Below are 17391 nucleotides of genomic sequence, written 5' to 3' on the forward strand. Positions count from 1 at the left end.
CAACTCCAATTTCCGATACCGATACCGATATCAACCGATACCGATATATGCAGGGTTTCCCCCCCAAAAAACGGAATAATTTCAGGTAACTAATAATTTCACTGGATGCATTCAAAAGGCTTTCTAAATGTAAGCATTATCTGTGCAAAATATGATCATTAAAAAAGTAAAAATGAACATTTTAAACCAACATGCATACTTTTGACAATAAATAAAATAAGAATTGGTTCTTACTTGCTTGCCTGGGTAAATAAAGGTTAAATAAATGTTAAAAAAAAAAAAAAAAAAAAAAAAAATTTTTTTTTTTTTTTTTTTTTTTTTTACCGATACCGATATTTTCCGATATCACATTTTACTGCCGATATCGGCCGATAATATCGGTCGGCCGATAATATCGGACATCCCTAATATAAATACATCTGATTGATTGATTGATGTTCGAAATTAAGATTTCAAATAAAAGAATATATATATTCCCAAGTGATACAACATGCACACAGTGACATTATTGATAGAGTACATCATCTGTTCACTATGCACTTTGTTGCATTACCTACAAATTAAACCTTGTGGAGCTGAAGAAGCTATATGGATGGAGCATGTAGGCAGCTGTATCTTCCAGAGCGACCTGAAGAGAGTGATCCACGCCTTCGTCACCTCGGCTGGATTACTGCAACGCTCTCTATGACCAGGCATCGCTCCAAAACCACACCCCATCCAGAGCCCTGAGGTCAGCCGTCCAAAACCACACCCCATCCAGAGCCCTGAGGTCAGCCGTCCAAAACCACACCCCATCCAGAGCCCTGAGGTCAGCCGTCCAAAACCACACCCCATCCAGAGCCCTGAGGTCAGCCGACCAGCTGCTGCTAAAGGTACCCAGGTCTAGGCTCAGAACCAGAGGGGACAGAGTCCCGTTATGCTAAATTTTTTATTCTGCTGCACTTTCTTTTATCTTTATTTGTATTTCTATCTGAACCCTTGCACTTATTTGCACTTGCACTATTATGTTTAGTATATGCAGGGCCGCCTCAGGGGGTGTGCGAGCAGTGCGGTCGCACAGGGCCTCACGGGAAGGGGGGCCTCGCAAAAAAAAAAAAAAAAAAAAAAAAAATGTTTTAATTTTTTTTTGCGAGGCCCCCCTTCCCGCGAGGCCCTTTTTCATCACAGACCTAAAATCTAGTTTTGCTTATATGCTTATATATTTCACATTAGACACGTTTGTAGAATGTGTCTGACTTGTTCCTGGCTCTGAGGCTCTGCAGGCAGCTCTGATGCTCTGCAGGCAGCAGAATTGGTTTCAATGAGGGGAGGGGTTACAGGTAAGGTAGCGTCTGTTGAGTTCATTGTGTGTGTCTGTGTGCGTGCCGGGGGGGGGGGGGGGTGGCGTGAACCGACTCATTGCCAGACGTGAGCGATTCGACTCACGCTCACGGCAATGAATCGGCTCTTATGAACGAGTCGCTCATGACCGACCCATCACTAGCGTCTGACTATTTCGCGCGTGCAGCATTGGAGGTTTGCCAGCCAAGATGAAGAGGACATCATTCAGCAGATGGACTGAAGATGAAAGTTGTTGCATGTTAGCAGTGATGGGCAAGCTACTTGGAAAATGTAGCAAGCTACACTACAAGTTACTCTCGATTAAATATAGCTCAACTACAATGGAAGCTATCCCCAGATAAATGTAGCAAGCTACACTACAAGAACATGGCAAAAATAGCTAGCTACATCGGCACTTTTTTTTTTTTTTTTTTTTACTTCATGATCACGTTTCCACCAAACAAATAGACAGGCAAAATAAATGCTCAGTTTGATTGTTTATTATAAAACTGAAACAAGCCCTCGGTCTGGCTTTTTGTGTCATCCTTTTAACATGAACTTGTATTATGTACAAAATCCAGGAAGGCAAGTTTAGCTGGGTGCAGCCTCTACAAAAGAAAAGAAAGAGACCATTTGGTTTGATCAGTTTTTATAGTATAGTTTGTTGATTACTTTTGATGCAGTAATGGTCTTTTTCTTTTCTATTCTATCTTTGTGTATTATTTATCCCTAAACTCTGCATCTTCTGGCTGCCTGATACCCTCTCCTAGCTGAAACCTGCCCACTTTATCAACCAAAAACACACTTCTTCAATATCTGAATTTTAACTAATAATAACTGTCTTACTGCATTTTACTATTATGCTACCATGTCTATACTACCACCAACTATGCTAATATGTCTATACTACTACAGTACAGTATGTACTCAAGAGTATAACACTCAAGCTCGACACTGCTAGACAAACAATACTACTTATCCTTGGCTGCTAGATGTACCACTCCTGCTGACTTGTTGTACACAATTTGTAAGTTGCTTTGAATGAAAGCGTCAGCTAAATGACCAAATGTATTTAAATATGTAACTCACAAAACATTCCATGGCCCCAAAATCATGTGGGGACCCCCCCTGGGGGTCCTGACCCACAGGTTGAGAACCACTGCTCTAGGTGATATTTTCCCTCTTAGTGTATGTACTATTTATGGTAGTTTGTTTTTTCTTTTCTCCACCCCCATAATATTGTTCATTTTCTGCCTACAGTGAAACATGTTAGTTAAATCTGTTGACAAAAAGTGCACTGACTTGTGTGCTGTTTGGGAACAGTTGACAATGTTTATGTAAAGCTTTTCATCAGCTTACCTGAATATATGTGTTCTCAAGTTAGTGCTGAACGTGTGGGATGTTGAGAGAAGCTTCGTTTTTGGCGGACACAATAAACACATATGTTGTTGTTATTGACATCATCTTCATCAATGCCATCAGCCCTGGAAACATCGAATCCTTCTGCTATTTCGCGCAGACTTTGTTCGTTCATTCATTCATGGTCTGTGTTTAGATTTTTTTTACTTCCTGGTTTGCCGAGCTGGAGTGGCATGTCCCGCCCTATCCTGCCTCTGATTGGCCTACCCGTAATGTTTTCTAAACCAACCAACCAATCATAGTGGGTTTTCTCCAATAGCATCCAGCTGCAGGACAGAAGAACACGACACTCTCAGGACCGAAGACACTTTTTTTTTGTGTCTGTTTATCCGGATATGTAGCGTGTAGCGTTTTGCTGACGCTACGGCACTACTTGATTCGAAAACTAGCTGCGCTACAGAGATCGCTACTTGATTCAAAAGTAGCGACGCTACCATCACGCTCCTAAAAAATGTAGTTAAGCTATGTAGCGTCGCTACTTGTAGCTAGCTACTGCCCATCACTGCATGTTAGACAGTTCAGTCAGGCTAGCCATCCCGGCTAAAGACAGGGACAGCTAGTTAGCTTTAACTACGTTATAATATTGAGTGCTAACGTGTGGTTCAGTCGGGATATAGCCATGATGATGTCGGCTAGTAGCTAGCTTAGCTAAAGGCTAACTAGCGTTAGCTAACCTAGAGACAGCGCGTGCAGCATTGTTATGCCAAGATGAAGAGGATGGTCGTTCGGCAGATGAACTTCGTCAACTCCACGCGGTTGTCTCCATCCTCTTGGACGTTTGGTGAGTTTTTAATGCACTCTATTCTATTCCCGCTGTGGATATCTCTCTCTCTCTCTCTCTCTCTCTCTCTCGGGAGCCAACCGGGCCGACTAGCTGTTGTAGTACTAGTAGCTAACGGTGTGTGGCCTGGACTTGTTGCCGGCACCGCTATGGTAAACACCACTCTGTAGTGGGACGTGTATTGCCTTCTTTTTCCCTTCTCTCTTCGTATGAGAAGAGGAAAACACAGCGGCTGTCTGAAGTGTTGGCCTGTATTGCTTTTCTCACGTTGTACAGTTTTTCAGTGGTAGCCGCATAGCTTGCTTCTGCGTTAGCTAATGGTTAGCGATAGCCGGGTTGAGCTAACTGTTAGCCAGTTAGCTGTTTAGCTACGACGTTAGCTGCCGGCTGCGCTCGGCTGGGAACGTTAGTTTGATGCTATCAGTTAGCTGTTAGCTTGTGCTACGACCATTGACATTAGCCGTGAGAATAGCAGGGGGCCCTGGCACTCTGACTACGACATCATCTTTGACAGAAGATGTAGTCGGGCCTGCACCATGACAAGGCTCCGGCCATAGCTTCTTTTTGTCCCGCCAGCGAGAGGCCTTTCGTCAACGTGGAGACCTGTGTTGCGGCCTTTCGCCCTGCGTTCCTTGGTGCAGGTAAGATGTCCATTGGACATTACCCCACTCTTCCTTCCTTCCCCTCCCGAATGTTTTGTTAATAACAATGTTTTTTTCCAGGCAAAACATATGTTACTTCACAACATTTGGAGATACGACATGTGCTGTGTGTGCATTGTCTTGGTCGTTTGTGTAGCTTGGGTAGCGTTGGCCAAAGCTGTGTGTGGCCTGGTGTCAGTACCTGGCTACTCTATTTGCAGTTAGCCTATTTAGCTGATGTCGGCCCTTGGCTCCTTGCTACTTTGTTTTCTCTGGTATAGACCCTCTTCTCTTTGGATTTAAGTGTTGATCTTTGTCCTTTTGGATCTATGTATATTCATGTTGCCTTTGTGAAGTTATCTTTTCCTTCTGTTTTGTTCTTCCATTAAAAGTTGAAATAGTTTAAATCTCGCACAGGGCCTCGCATTTCTCCCAGGCGGCCCTGAGTATATGTACTGTATATGTATTTTTTGGTCTATGCTTTTATCTGTGAGGCACTTTGGTACAGACACAACTGTTGTAAATGTGAGCTATGTAAATAAAGTTGACATGTAAACGTTAGCCTACCTGTAACCAGTGATGCCACAGATTACTTGTAAAAGTAATCTGATTACTCCTTTAAAAAGTAATCTAAGTTACTTTACTGATTACTTGATTATCAGAGTAACTTAGTTACTTTGAAAGTAACTAGGTTACGAAGTCGTCGTCCCTGCTGCTGCCACAACATAAGAATGACAAACATTTTTTGAGTAAAATGTACTCAGTTTGAGTAAAATGTACTAATAGGGCAGGTAGGCCTATCTATAGATCTATAGATTTCACAAAAGATAAATGGTCAATAACACCACATGTAGGCTGATATGTACCCTACCTTTGAGGCCTGCCCTATTCAGATATGGTTCTAATGTTCCTAGTGAAACAGGGGAGAGGGGTGAGTAAACCAGTGATTATATCTCAGTAACAGAATCTTCTCAAACCTCTTGTCAGAAAGTCTGTTCCTTCTAGGCGTGAGCACCAACCCTCCCAGACTAAAAAGCCTTTCCACAGGAGCACTTGATGGGTTGGAGTGTTATACTTCAAGAAAATGTTCTTTAAAAAAAAAACAGCCTATTAAACAGTACTGCTCCTCCTATGCTCTTATTATTATTATTTATTATTGTGTGCTACTGACAACCTACATACTGCAGTATGGTGTTCCATGTTCATGAATAGTGCAATGCAAAAGATGTTTAACTCAAAGGTGGAACATACCTGCACTATGGCATCTGGAAGGCCTGCAGTCGTGTCCTGCAGGGTGTCCTTCAGAGCGAGGGTCTTCTGCATCAGCACTTCAAGTGTGGGTAGTAAAATTTAAATCCAGTAAAGAAATCCAGCTTTTACTGTTTGGCTGGTGCACCTCCCTGTAGAAGTCGATGCTTCGTCTTCGGTTTTTTTTCTATCCGTTTGGTCGTGCTGTGGTTCCAAATGCGGTAGACATTATTTTGTTTCCTCCGCATATTTAGTGAATGTTTTTTTCACCCGGCTTAGCTGATACAAACGTGAAGTAGACTGACTGAACTTGCAGTGCAAGAAAGTGTTACCAGCGCGAGCGTCTCCCTGCTAGCTCGCTAGGTTTTGGTCAGCCTTGATAATAACAATAACAGCCGCGCCCACCAGCATGGTACAACACGCGAGGTTGCGTGCTGTGACGTCACTCCCAATACAAGGAAAATAGCTCAAACGTATTTTTGACTGTCGAAAACGAAAGAAAATACTGCATTCCGCCTGCATTATGATGAGATAGTAACGAAATAGTAACGCACAGCCACTTGGACAAGTAACTGCAATCAGATTACTGGCTTGTAAAGATTAACGCGTTAGATTACTATTTTCGGGGGAAAGTAATCAGATTACAGTAACGCGTTAGTGGCATCACTGCCTGTAACGGACAACTTGACTCTACTACTTCTTGTTGGTGAGAATGTAAACTGGTAGACGGCCGCGTCGCTCTCTCTCAGCCGGGAGATCGTCAGGGTGCAGGTACCTGAGGCCTTGAGTTTGACGTGCTCCACTTTCAGCTGTTCATTCTCCGGTTTCAAAACGTCCAGATCCACCGCTCTCTTATCGGGATCCGACGTGACGAACCACAATGTTTCTACCTTTGTACCTACCGGGTGTTCGTAGCTGCAGGATATTCTCACTCATTTTTCAAGGCACAGACAATAATAGTGGAGTATGTCACTCCCCAGACATACTGGCTCTGCACCACTGTAACACAGAACACATGATTTACCACATATATATAGCCCCACGGGAAGAGACCAGGTAGAATTTTAGGCGCACAGGAAACAAGTCTCGCGGGACGGTGGTCTGGGGCTTGCGGTGCGGTGGCCTGGGGCCGCGGGACGGTGGTCTGGGGCTCGCGGGACGGTGGCCTGGGGCCGCGGGACGGTGGTCTGGGGCTTGCGGGATGGTGGCCTGGGACTCGCGGGGCGGTGGTCTGGGGCTCGCGGGGCGGTGGTCTGGGGCTCGCAGGGCGGTGGTCTGGGGCTCGCGGGACGGTGGCCTGGGGCTCGCAGGGCGGTGGTCTGGGGCTCGCGGGGCGGTGGTCTGGGGCTCGCAGGGCGGTGGTCTGGGGCTCGCAGGACGGTCCACACACGCTATCAGTGTTCTTCTTCCCCGCCAATGAAGTATTCACCCAAAGACCCAATACCATGGCAACAACTACCGCACTACCGGTAGAATAAGTGCCGAGAACCGTGGGAAGTGATGCAAAAGTCTTGTCGTGTTTTGAACATTTATGTTGTGTTGATGGAATCACGTTAATATAGAGAGATGAACACAATACGTTATTTCGATTGATATGAAGGCTGCAGGCTGTTAGAGGTTAGAGGCAGAAGTAGCGTAACGCGCTGTTTGGGGGCATAGAGAGAGCGTACGTCAGTGGCCAATCAGATCGCGCAAACCGAACGCGGAAGTGCAACTCCGTTAGGGAAAATATACACGCCCCCTGCCAGGACTTCTAAGGCTGACCTGTTAATATAGGTGGACACTCTGCCGAGAAATTTTATTCTCAGGTTGATCTTTGAGACCACCTTTTGTGCCATGCTCACCCCTGATAAGGTGTTGTCCAAAACACATCCTAGGTACGTGACTTCCTCCTTAGCTGTAACCTCGGTATCTCCTACCACTACTTTGAACCCAGGAGACCTATTTTTTTTTAATATATTTTATTTTCAGTTTTTATAGTTTCACAAATACACATCAAGACAAATCACAAACACAAAAATAAATAATAAATAAAGAAATAAAACACAAACAGTATGTTGCCAGGCACTGTCACATCAATGAACAAACATACACCATGTTATATGTACATTAATGACGCAAGGGGCTGATTTACTGACATATATATATATACAGTATATATATATATTTTTTTTTACAAAAAATACAAGGGAGGACATTGAGAAGCACTTATGTTCTAGCTAAGCATTCCAAAAAGGGACCCCATATCATGTTAAATTTGTTCAAAGTCTCGGACCTACTGTGACAGATGCTTTCCAGCTGCAGAGAAGAGACCATCTCAGTGAGCCATCTTTTAAAGCATGGAGACGATGTATCTTTACATTCTTTTAGGAGACCTCTTAACACATTGGCCGCCAATGATGATTATATACGTGTTTGTCCGATAACCGTTGAACGCCAACCACGTATATATACGTTATTTGATCGTTATTTCTTTCTTTTCTTTTTTTTTATTATTTTTTTGGTAGATTTTCTATTTGTTTGTTCTACCGGGCAGTCCGGTAGAGAGAGAGAGAGGAAGAACAGGAGACAGACATTCGGCAAAGGACACCGGGTCCGGGAATCGAACCCGGGTCGGCCGCTTCACGACGCAGCGCGTTACAGGGGTCGCCACTTGGGTGCCCGATCGTTATTTCTTTTATTCGATATTTCTATTCATTACAGGCCCACTGACTTGGGGTTAACATTGGGAATCGCATTGAGAATGCCTAGGTGCAATACCGGCCGCATCACGCTAGACGGCGGTATCGAGCACCCTTTCTAACATTGTATCCTGAGCTGTGGGATGGCCAAAGGTTTCAGGTTACATTTTTCCTTGTCGGGCAAGACGAACGGTTCTGCCGGTTACATTGAAGCCCGTCAAATATGCCCGATCCATATGTTATGGTGGATTATGCCGTCGAGCAAATGGACATTGGATGTATCAGATGGCGATCAAGAAATTGGAATATTGTTTTTGGATTACTCCCGGCTACATGTAAGGACGATTTGACGCCAATTTTTGCTTGATCTTGGAAGGCTTTTGTACTGATCGGGCTGATAAGCGTTTTTAGTGTTGAATACGAATGCCGTTACCGACAATCAAATAATCAGAAACGACCCCCCCCCCCCCTTTCATGCATTCATGATGGAACATAATACCTATGATGTAGATTTGATTCGGGAACAATAGCGGGTTCAGGCAAGAAACGGCAACGTCTACAATGGAATCGACGTATACTGCCATAACTAAGCATTTCATGAATTACCCTAGACCGCTCTAAAACCATACTTATATTCACCACGGTATAACACGCGAACGTATAGATGTACATTTTTTTATCTTTTTTGCATCTTGACCGGAAGAAACTCAATGTCAAATGACTATAGTATTGTATCCATGGCTATAATATAGAATATAGATTTAGCTCTACAAACAAGGTGACTAACTCCCATCGTTTACAGCGTGGCAGTAGCTACCACAGGATACAGCCAATCCCCGGCGGTCAATGAGTCAATTAAGTCGAATGGCAGAGCCAAAAAGGATAGCTTCGGTTTTACCCAGCTGGAGGGACAACCTATTTTCAACCAGAATCAGAATCACAAAGGTCTTTATTTGCTAAGTAGTTTTCCACATACAAGGAATTTGCTTTGGTCATTTTCAGTGCGACATTAGCGGACAGACATTAACAGACAGATAATACAATAAAGAGGGTGGAGACAAATCAAATGAAATATGAACTAAGTTGAGCACAATAGAATAGAATATAATTATGAAATACAATAAAATATAGGCCAGGGCTGTACAACTGTAAATAAAGAGGTTGAATAATATTAAATGGGATATAAACTAAATTAAATATAGCACAATAGAATATAGTACAATAAAGATAAAATAGGAATAGGCCAGGGCTGTGCAATTGGGCAGTTATGTGCAAAGAGTATGAGTCAGTGAAGTATGAACCAGCCGATGACTGATCTCGTCAAGCTCATGACTGAGTGACCTCTGAACTTCTCTTTTGTCCTGATGGGAGACCATGCATCGTCCTCAAACAAAAACACACCACTAGGGGTGTAAATATTTGACCCCACAACGATTAGATTAGATTACGATTTTTCAGGCAACGAGGCTCTTTGGTACGGACAAAGGGAACCGAGTTGGTGGGAGCCAACAGAGGCCTGTCTCCACCAATCACAAGTTAGAGAACCCCTCCCCCCAGGAATGCATGTAATCCAGGGGTTCTCAAACTTTTTTATACCACGACCCATTTTATTTAGGATTTTTTTTGGCGACCCCACACTTAATGTATCGCGTAATTTCAACGTGGAATATCAAAATAAAAGCACACGTTGTTGAACTTGATCATGCATATTTATTAGAAAATGAAATTACAGCACTATGTTATCAATGAAATGAATGTCAACAAAAGCAACAGAATTGTTTGTATACACATTTATAAAACAAGGCATATTTAGCCAAAATATGGTGCCAGAACATTAAAAAAATTAAGAAAATGCATTCACATGTGCATTACAAAAAAAGAAGAAAAAAAGACATAATGGGAAGGGTGTGCTTGTACAGTTGAACAGTTCCAAGATACGCTGCAACAGATTTTTTTTAAATGATCATTGTTGCACTCCGTGTTAATTTTGGCAGCTATTTTCATTTTAGTTTTAGTCTTAGTCATGTGTCAAGTGCTCCTTTTTCGTTTTCATCATATTTAGTCATCTTCATTTATTTTTCGTCTAGTCAGTTTTAGTCAACTAAATGTCTGAGCATTTTAGTCTTAGTCAGTTTTTGTCTAAATTTTGTCTTTTTTGTTTTAGTCTAGATTTAGTCGACAAAAACGGATGACATTTTTGTCTATTTTTAGTTAGTGGAAAAAAACTTGTCAGAAGTCAGAAATAGTCAACATGGAACATTTTCTGATTTAAATTGCGTATTTATTTTTTAACGTAGGGGAATCTGAGTCGGCGGCACAAGTGATACACAGGAAGTATATGTTGGTGTAGACATGGTCCAATGTATTGTTGCTCCTACAGTATATGTTGGTGTAGACATGGTCCAATGTATTGTTGCTCCTACAGTATATGTTGGTGTAGACATGGTCCAATGTATTGTTGCACCTACAGTATATGTTGGTGTAGACATGGTCCAATGTATTGTTGCTCCTACAGTATATGTTGGTGTAGACATGGTCCAATGTATTGTTGCACCTACAGTATATGTTGGTGTAGACTAGAGTTGTTCCGATACCGATACCAGTATCGGAAATGCCTCCGATACTGCCTAAAATGCTGGTATCGGTGAGTACGCTCTAATTCTGCGCTCCGATACCATATGACGTCACTTATAAACAATAGTCCCAACTTTAGCCAAGGTAACGTTCAGCTAAAACTAGCTTTTCAAATAGCTCCAGCTAATGCTAATAACACAGAGCTCCCGTCAGCCGGCACACTGTTCTGTCGGGACGATGGCATTAAGAAAAGTTATAATTAGTTTGTCTCGTCTTGTTTTAGTCAACAATATCAACATACATGAAGAGAAATTTCGTCCTGGTTTTTGTAAATTACATTTGTGTCGTCAGTTGTGGTCAACGATATTTAATAAACTATTTAGTCTCGTTAGCGTCACATGGTATTCAATAACGTGACGTCTCGTTGTCGTCATGAAAAAACCTTTGTTGACGAACATCTTTCTTCATCAATTTAGTCAACAAAATTAACACTGGTTGCACTTAGATGAAGCATCATACAAAGTAGGTTAAAAATGTAATATTTAATTTTCATACTTCTGAGTTAGTTACTTCTAAGAGATCAATTCACACCATGCCACTTATCTTGATGCTTACAATTCATCCATATTATTAAATGGTAAATGGTTGCATTTATATAGCGCTTTTATCCAAATCGCTTTACAATTTGTTCCTCACATTTTTACCCATTCACACACCGATGGCGGAGGCAACCATGCAAGGTGCCAACCTGCTCATCGGGAGTAATTAGGGGTTAAGTGTCTTGCTCAAGGACACTTCGACACGCTGCCTGGGAGGAGTGGGAATCGAACCTGGAACCTCCGGATTACCAGACTGCTCTACCTCCCGAGCCAATGTCGCCCCATATTATTAGCATATCATACATTCTAATGAGAATGTTTCAAAGTTTGGATCAATTAACTTTTTTTATTCAAGATGTAGATTTTATTTTAAATATTGTACAAGTTCCATCATGAAAAGGTTTTACTATCCAACCTAATGACAAGTAAATGTGAATGGATGTTCTATCATCATAAAGTAAACAACTTGTTTTCATTTTTAATTGATTGAATTTAAAGTGAATTGATTCCAACCCTATAACGTTTTGATAGTTTCATCAATAGTACAGCCATTACTGTCAATATACACACAATGACAAAATAGTTAGTTACTTGTGCAACAGGTTGCTCTGCAATTCCCATAAACCCACAAGCAGTTAGATGGTAGAAAAACCACTAAATATGATAAATTCATATAAAGGAACATCCATTCCTTTAAAATAATACCAATGAAGACAATACATGGAACATTACTCTAAAATAAACACTTATTATTGTGTAGTACTAGGAACGTTCACAATATGTGACACTAGAGAAAAAAAATCACAAGTATCCACATTAAAATATAAAAATCCATACGAGAAGCAGTTTCTCCCTCCAGTGTGTACAAAGTGTTTGTTAACCATCTTGGCTTTTGGCTGGTCATCCCATACCGATGTCAGAAAGTTCCTATGATCCCAGTATTAAAACACCAGAACAATGTGGTGTTATATTTTATATTTACTTGACCTTCTCTCCCCAGCAACCTCCTGCAAAGCCTCACCTTCCTTCCTCTTTCTACCTTTTTACCCTACCCTCCAATCTCCCCCCAATCCCATTCAATCTAGTTTGCTGCAGCTCAAATGCATCCCCTTCCCCCACGTTGCCTTTTATGTCTCTGTCTGTGTTTGTGTATTGCATGTTTGTTTTTGTTTTGCTGCCATTTTGCCCAGGGCCCCGTTCCCCGTACCTGGATAACTGAGTTAGCCGGATAACTTTCGGTGAAGTCTGACTTAAGCCGGACTTTCCGGTTCCCCGAATCTGGATTGTCCAAATCACCATGACAACAGATCCAAAAGTTTGAGCCTGGTCGAAAGCAGGGTTTAAGTTCAAGTTAGCCGGATGAACCATGGCCACGCCCCCGCAAAGAAGTGACAGCCCGTTTCCTGAAATTATTCCCACAGTCTACGATCTGCATTATACCATTCTGAATTACGTTTTTGTGCTCCATTCTTCCAGAGGGGGCTTTTGAAATGTAAAATAGACCCAAAATGCTGATACTAAATTCACTTTGTCCTAAATAATGCACGTTATATATACCGTGGCGCTCGCTCGGTGCGATGTACACATTATGTGGTTATTTTAATTGTAACTGGGATTAAGATGTCTGATGAGATGCGCTGTTTGACGGATTTGAGAAATTGAATGAGCCGTTGACGTCACATTAATGAATGAGGATAAAGAGATAAAACTTCATTCAAAATAAAGAATATTCTAAACACGGGTCTCTCGTTCATTAATGTATAAACAATGAATTTATCCCATCTGGCACAGTGGCGCAGCGGTAGTGCTCAATCCTGGCAACCCAGCGACCGGTGTTCGAAACCCCGTGTTTCCAATATAATTTTTTGGAATATAATATTAATGATTATACGCCAAAGTAGCCTAGTTTTAAGTTAAAATATTATAAATCTACATGCATTGAGGATGTCATTCTTTATATAGCTCTCAACGTGCACCAAATTGAATTATTCCTACATCGCAAAAAGAAGGAAAAGACTGGGTTTCGAACCCCGGTCGTCTGCGTGAAAGTCAAAAGAAGAACCCGTTACACCACAGTGGAGATAAGTAAAAGATCGACCATACATCAATCAATGGGAAGAGAGCCGTATCGTTATTCTGTATAACAGTTTAACTAATTATTTTCGCTAGCAAGATCTCATTTGATTATTCAATCCAGCAGGCAAGTTTAAAGAAATATAATCTGATTGATTGAGGTAATGAGGGACTTAAAATTAGCCTATAGATAACGCATTTAACTTGTCGGCGAGGCGATTGAGCCGTACTGCAATATGTTAATAAAGTTCTAAATCAATTAATCAATCAATGCCGCTAGAGAATCAGGATCTCTGCTATCGATACGCGCTGGCTTTTCAACTGGAGCGGCCGCGCGCACTTATCCTGGGTCTCAAGTCTGGCTTGAGTTAACGAGACTGAATCCACCTTCGAGGAACAGGAAAATCCCGGCTTCAAACATCGGGTTAACTGAATCTGGATAATGACATCTTGATCGACTTAGTTGAACCAGGTACGGGGAACAGGGCCCAGGTCTTGCTCGAAAAAGACATCATTGATCTCAAGTGACTGACTGGTAAAATAAAGGTTAAATAAATGTGTGTTCACTCTTATACCATGACATATTGTCCCAGGAACATCCACACCGTCTGTCTCACTCCTCAGAGTGACAGAAATACAACTGTTGTCAATGAAAACTGTGTCTATGCTAGTACTGCTTCTCTCTCACAGAGGCTTCTGTGCAGGTCAAAAGCTCTTGGTAGTAGTTTTTCATTTCAAAAGAATGGCCAAATATTACTACCACTATTATTGTTATGATTGTTGATGGACTGATAGCTGTAATGACGTACTGAAGCGTTTCCCACACTTGTCACAATAGTAGACCTTCTTCCCTGTGTGTTGTGTATTATCAGTTTGGATGGTTTTACATTCCTGCTACATTAGTTAAAATGGTACCTATTTTTCATGTGAAGTTTTCCCAACAGTGGTATTGTTTCTCTCCTGTGTGAATGACGTTGATATCATTTCAGGAGCATCATCATGAGTGTAACTCTTCTAATACTGGTCACAGCAGTAGTTTATCTCCTAATCGTGTGCAGGTCAATTGACAGGTTTGACATTTCCCTGAATCTTCTCTCCCAGGTGAATCTTCTCATGTTTTCTGAAATATGCTAATGTACTGAATCTCTTATCACACAAACCACAATGATGTGGCTTCTCTCCTGTGTGAATTATCTGGTGTGATTTCAGATGAGACAGTCGACTAAAGCTCGTCTCACACTGGTGACAGAAGTAGGGCTTTTGTCCTGTGTGAATCATCTGGTGTGATTTCAGAGTAGACAGTTGTCTAAAGCTCTTCCCACACTGGTCACAGAAGTAGGGCTTTTGTCCTGTGTGAATTCTCTGGTGTGATTGCAGACTAGACAGTTGACTATAGCTCTTCCCACACTGGTCACAGAAGTAGGGCTTTTGTCCTGTGTGAATTATCTGGTGTGATTGCAGACTACTCTGATGTCTAAAGCTCATCCCACACTGGTCACAGAAGTAGGGCTTTTCTCCTGTGTGAATTCTCTGGTGTGATTGCAGATAATGTTGATGACTAAAGCTCTTCTCACACTGGTCACAGAAGTAAGGCTTCTCTCCTGTGTGAATTCTCTGATGTAATTTCAGACGAGACAGTAGACTAAAGCTCTTCTCACACTGGTCACAGAAGTAAGGCTTCTCTCCTGTGTGAATTCTCTGGTGTACTTTCAGACTAGACAGTTGATTAAAGCTCTTCTCACACTGGCCACAGGAGTAGGGCTTCTCTCCTGAGTGAATTCTCTGGTGTGTTTTCAGATTCTGTTGCAGAGTAAAGCCCTGTCCACACTGGTCACAGGAGTAGGGCTTCTCTCCTGTGTGAATTCTCTGATGTCTTTTCAGATTAGACAGTTGACTAAAGCTCTTTCCACACTGGCCACAGGAGTAGGGCTTCTCTCCTGTGTGAATTCTCTGGTGTGTTTTCAGATACAGTTGTAGAGTAAAGCCCTGTCCACACTGGTCACAGGAGTAGGGCTTCTCTCCTGTGTGAATTCTCTGATGACTTTTCAGACTAGACTGTTGACTAAAGCTCTTCTCACACTGGCCACAGGAGTAGGGCTTCTCTCCTGTGTGAATTCTCTGGTGTGTTTTCAGATTCTGTTGCAGAGTAAAGCCCTGTCCACACTGGTCACAGGAGTAGGGCTTCTCTCCTGTGTGAATTCTCTGATGTCTTTTCAGATGACTACAGCTCGTTCCACACTGGTCACAGGAGTAGGGCTTCTCTCCTGTGTGAATGCGCTGGTGTTTATTGAGATTCATCTTTGAACTGAAGCTTTTTCCACACTGGTCACAGCAGAGACCTTTTCTTCCATCCAAGCCTCTTTGTTTCATCCCAGGCCTGACAGGACAGCTATCTGGATGGAGATAGTGATGGAGAAGAGTGTCAGAGGAAGGAGATTTGGTGATTTTATTCAGCTTAATTTCCATGCAAGAGGTTTATAATGGTATGTAGCTGGGTTTTATAGTTTAAGAACACAGCGTAGTCCAGAGTCGTCTACAGTTCTAGACTCAACAGCCACTTTGAAGTCCCCAACACCAACCAACAGAGAGGGGTTTTGACCACGGAGCGCACGCAGGACTCACCACTCACTGTGACAACAGCAGAGGTACGTACGGTTCTGAGCAGAACGGTTCTGAGCAGAACGGTTCTGAGCAGAACAAACCCACGGAAGGCAGCCGGCCCAGACAACATCCGGCCGTGCCCTCAGGGTCTGTTCATCAGAGCTGGCTGACATACTTGCTGACATATACAACTTGTCACTAGCACAAGCTATTGTGCCCACCTGCTTCAAGACCACCACTCGTCCCATTGCACTCACCCCAATAGTGATGAAGTGTTTCAAGAGTATAGTCATGTCACACATCAAAGAGACCATCCCAGACACACTGGACCCTTTGTAGTTTGCGTACCGTCAGAACAGGTCCACTGAGGATTAGGGCTGCACGATTTTGGGAAATAATCTAATTGCGATTTTCCTGACAGATATTGCAATTAAATTTTTTTTTAGCAGCCCGAAATGTTTCTTTTTACCTGGGAATCGATACCGGTACCCAACAGTACCTTTTTTCTGTACTTTACTCTCTCTCTCGGAAGTCTAAACTTCACTCTCTGAAGTCTAAACTTCACAACACACAATCTAAAACCCCTCCCTACCTCCCTCTCCCAAACCGTTCCTACAAAAAAAAAGTGTATGTTGCATGATCATGTACATTTATTTTGTATTATAATTTTCTTTACGTTTAAATATCAACATTATCTGGCAATCCTCAGTAAATACTATCAAACTCCTCTAATGTCATCTGGTCTTTCAGAAGACCAAATATGGGAGATATACACACACACACATTTGAATACTTTATTTGGTTCCACAAATTATATTACAATATATATTATAAACAGGGAATCAAATGTATTGGGGCCAAGCAGCACTGAACACTTAAGGGCACACATAGCACCTCCTTCTCCACGTGGCTAAATCTAGGGGTGCACCGATATACCGGTCAGGTATCGGTATCGGCCCATAAGTGCCTTGTTGACTGCCATCGGCCTATCGGCCGATAAGCTCAAATGTGCTGATGGCAGTAGCCGATAAATATCCGTCAATTTGTGTCGCGTCGATCTGGTCCACACGTTCAAACTTTGAAAAAAGTTTCAGTCAAGCGACCTGCCCACACAAGCTACTGCATCAAAGTTACTACTTATGATTAACAAAGGCATTCATTTTGTGGCATTAACGTTATATAGTTACACATTCAATAACATCAGCGTATTTACCCGACCATAGCAAGCATTACTCATTCATATCTCTCACTTCCTTCCTTTGCTCAGACAGCCCGTACTGAATTGTACCCATTCTGCAATCTGTTAATAAAGTTTTCAATCAGACAAATGTATAGAAAATCTTTTATTATAACATTCCTTGCAGTAAAATCATTATGCCTCGTTTAGTACTCCTGCGGAGCGCTGGTAGTCTACTCGTGGGCCACGGGGAGCTAAAGTTATTAGCGCTGGTAGG

General features: G+C 42.2%; 1 protein-coding gene across 1 annotated transcript in view; it reads right to left on the reverse strand.

Moving 5' to 3' along the window:
• Positions 1-682: 682 nt before the first annotated feature.
• The window catches only part of LOC311231814 (uncharacterized protein), a gene marked incomplete at its 3' end in the record, with an annotated part of 90537 nt that continues 73828 nt past the window's right edge, over positions 683-17391 (reverse strand). Inside the window, exons 6-7 of the mRNA XM_084318437.1 lie at positions 15340-15729; positions 683-882 (exon numbers count right to left, since the gene is read on the reverse strand). Coding sequence (XP_084174563.1) covers positions 683-882; positions 15340-15729 — 590 coding nt within the window. The remainder of the gene's footprint in view (positions 883-15339; positions 15730-17391) is intronic.

Source organism: Notolepis coatsorum, assembly GCF_963971535.1.
Source record: "Notolepis coatsorum genome assembly, chromosome: 7".
Taxonomy (NCBI): Eukaryota; Metazoa; Chordata; class Actinopteri; order Aulopiformes; family Paralepididae; genus Notolepis; species Notolepis coatsorum.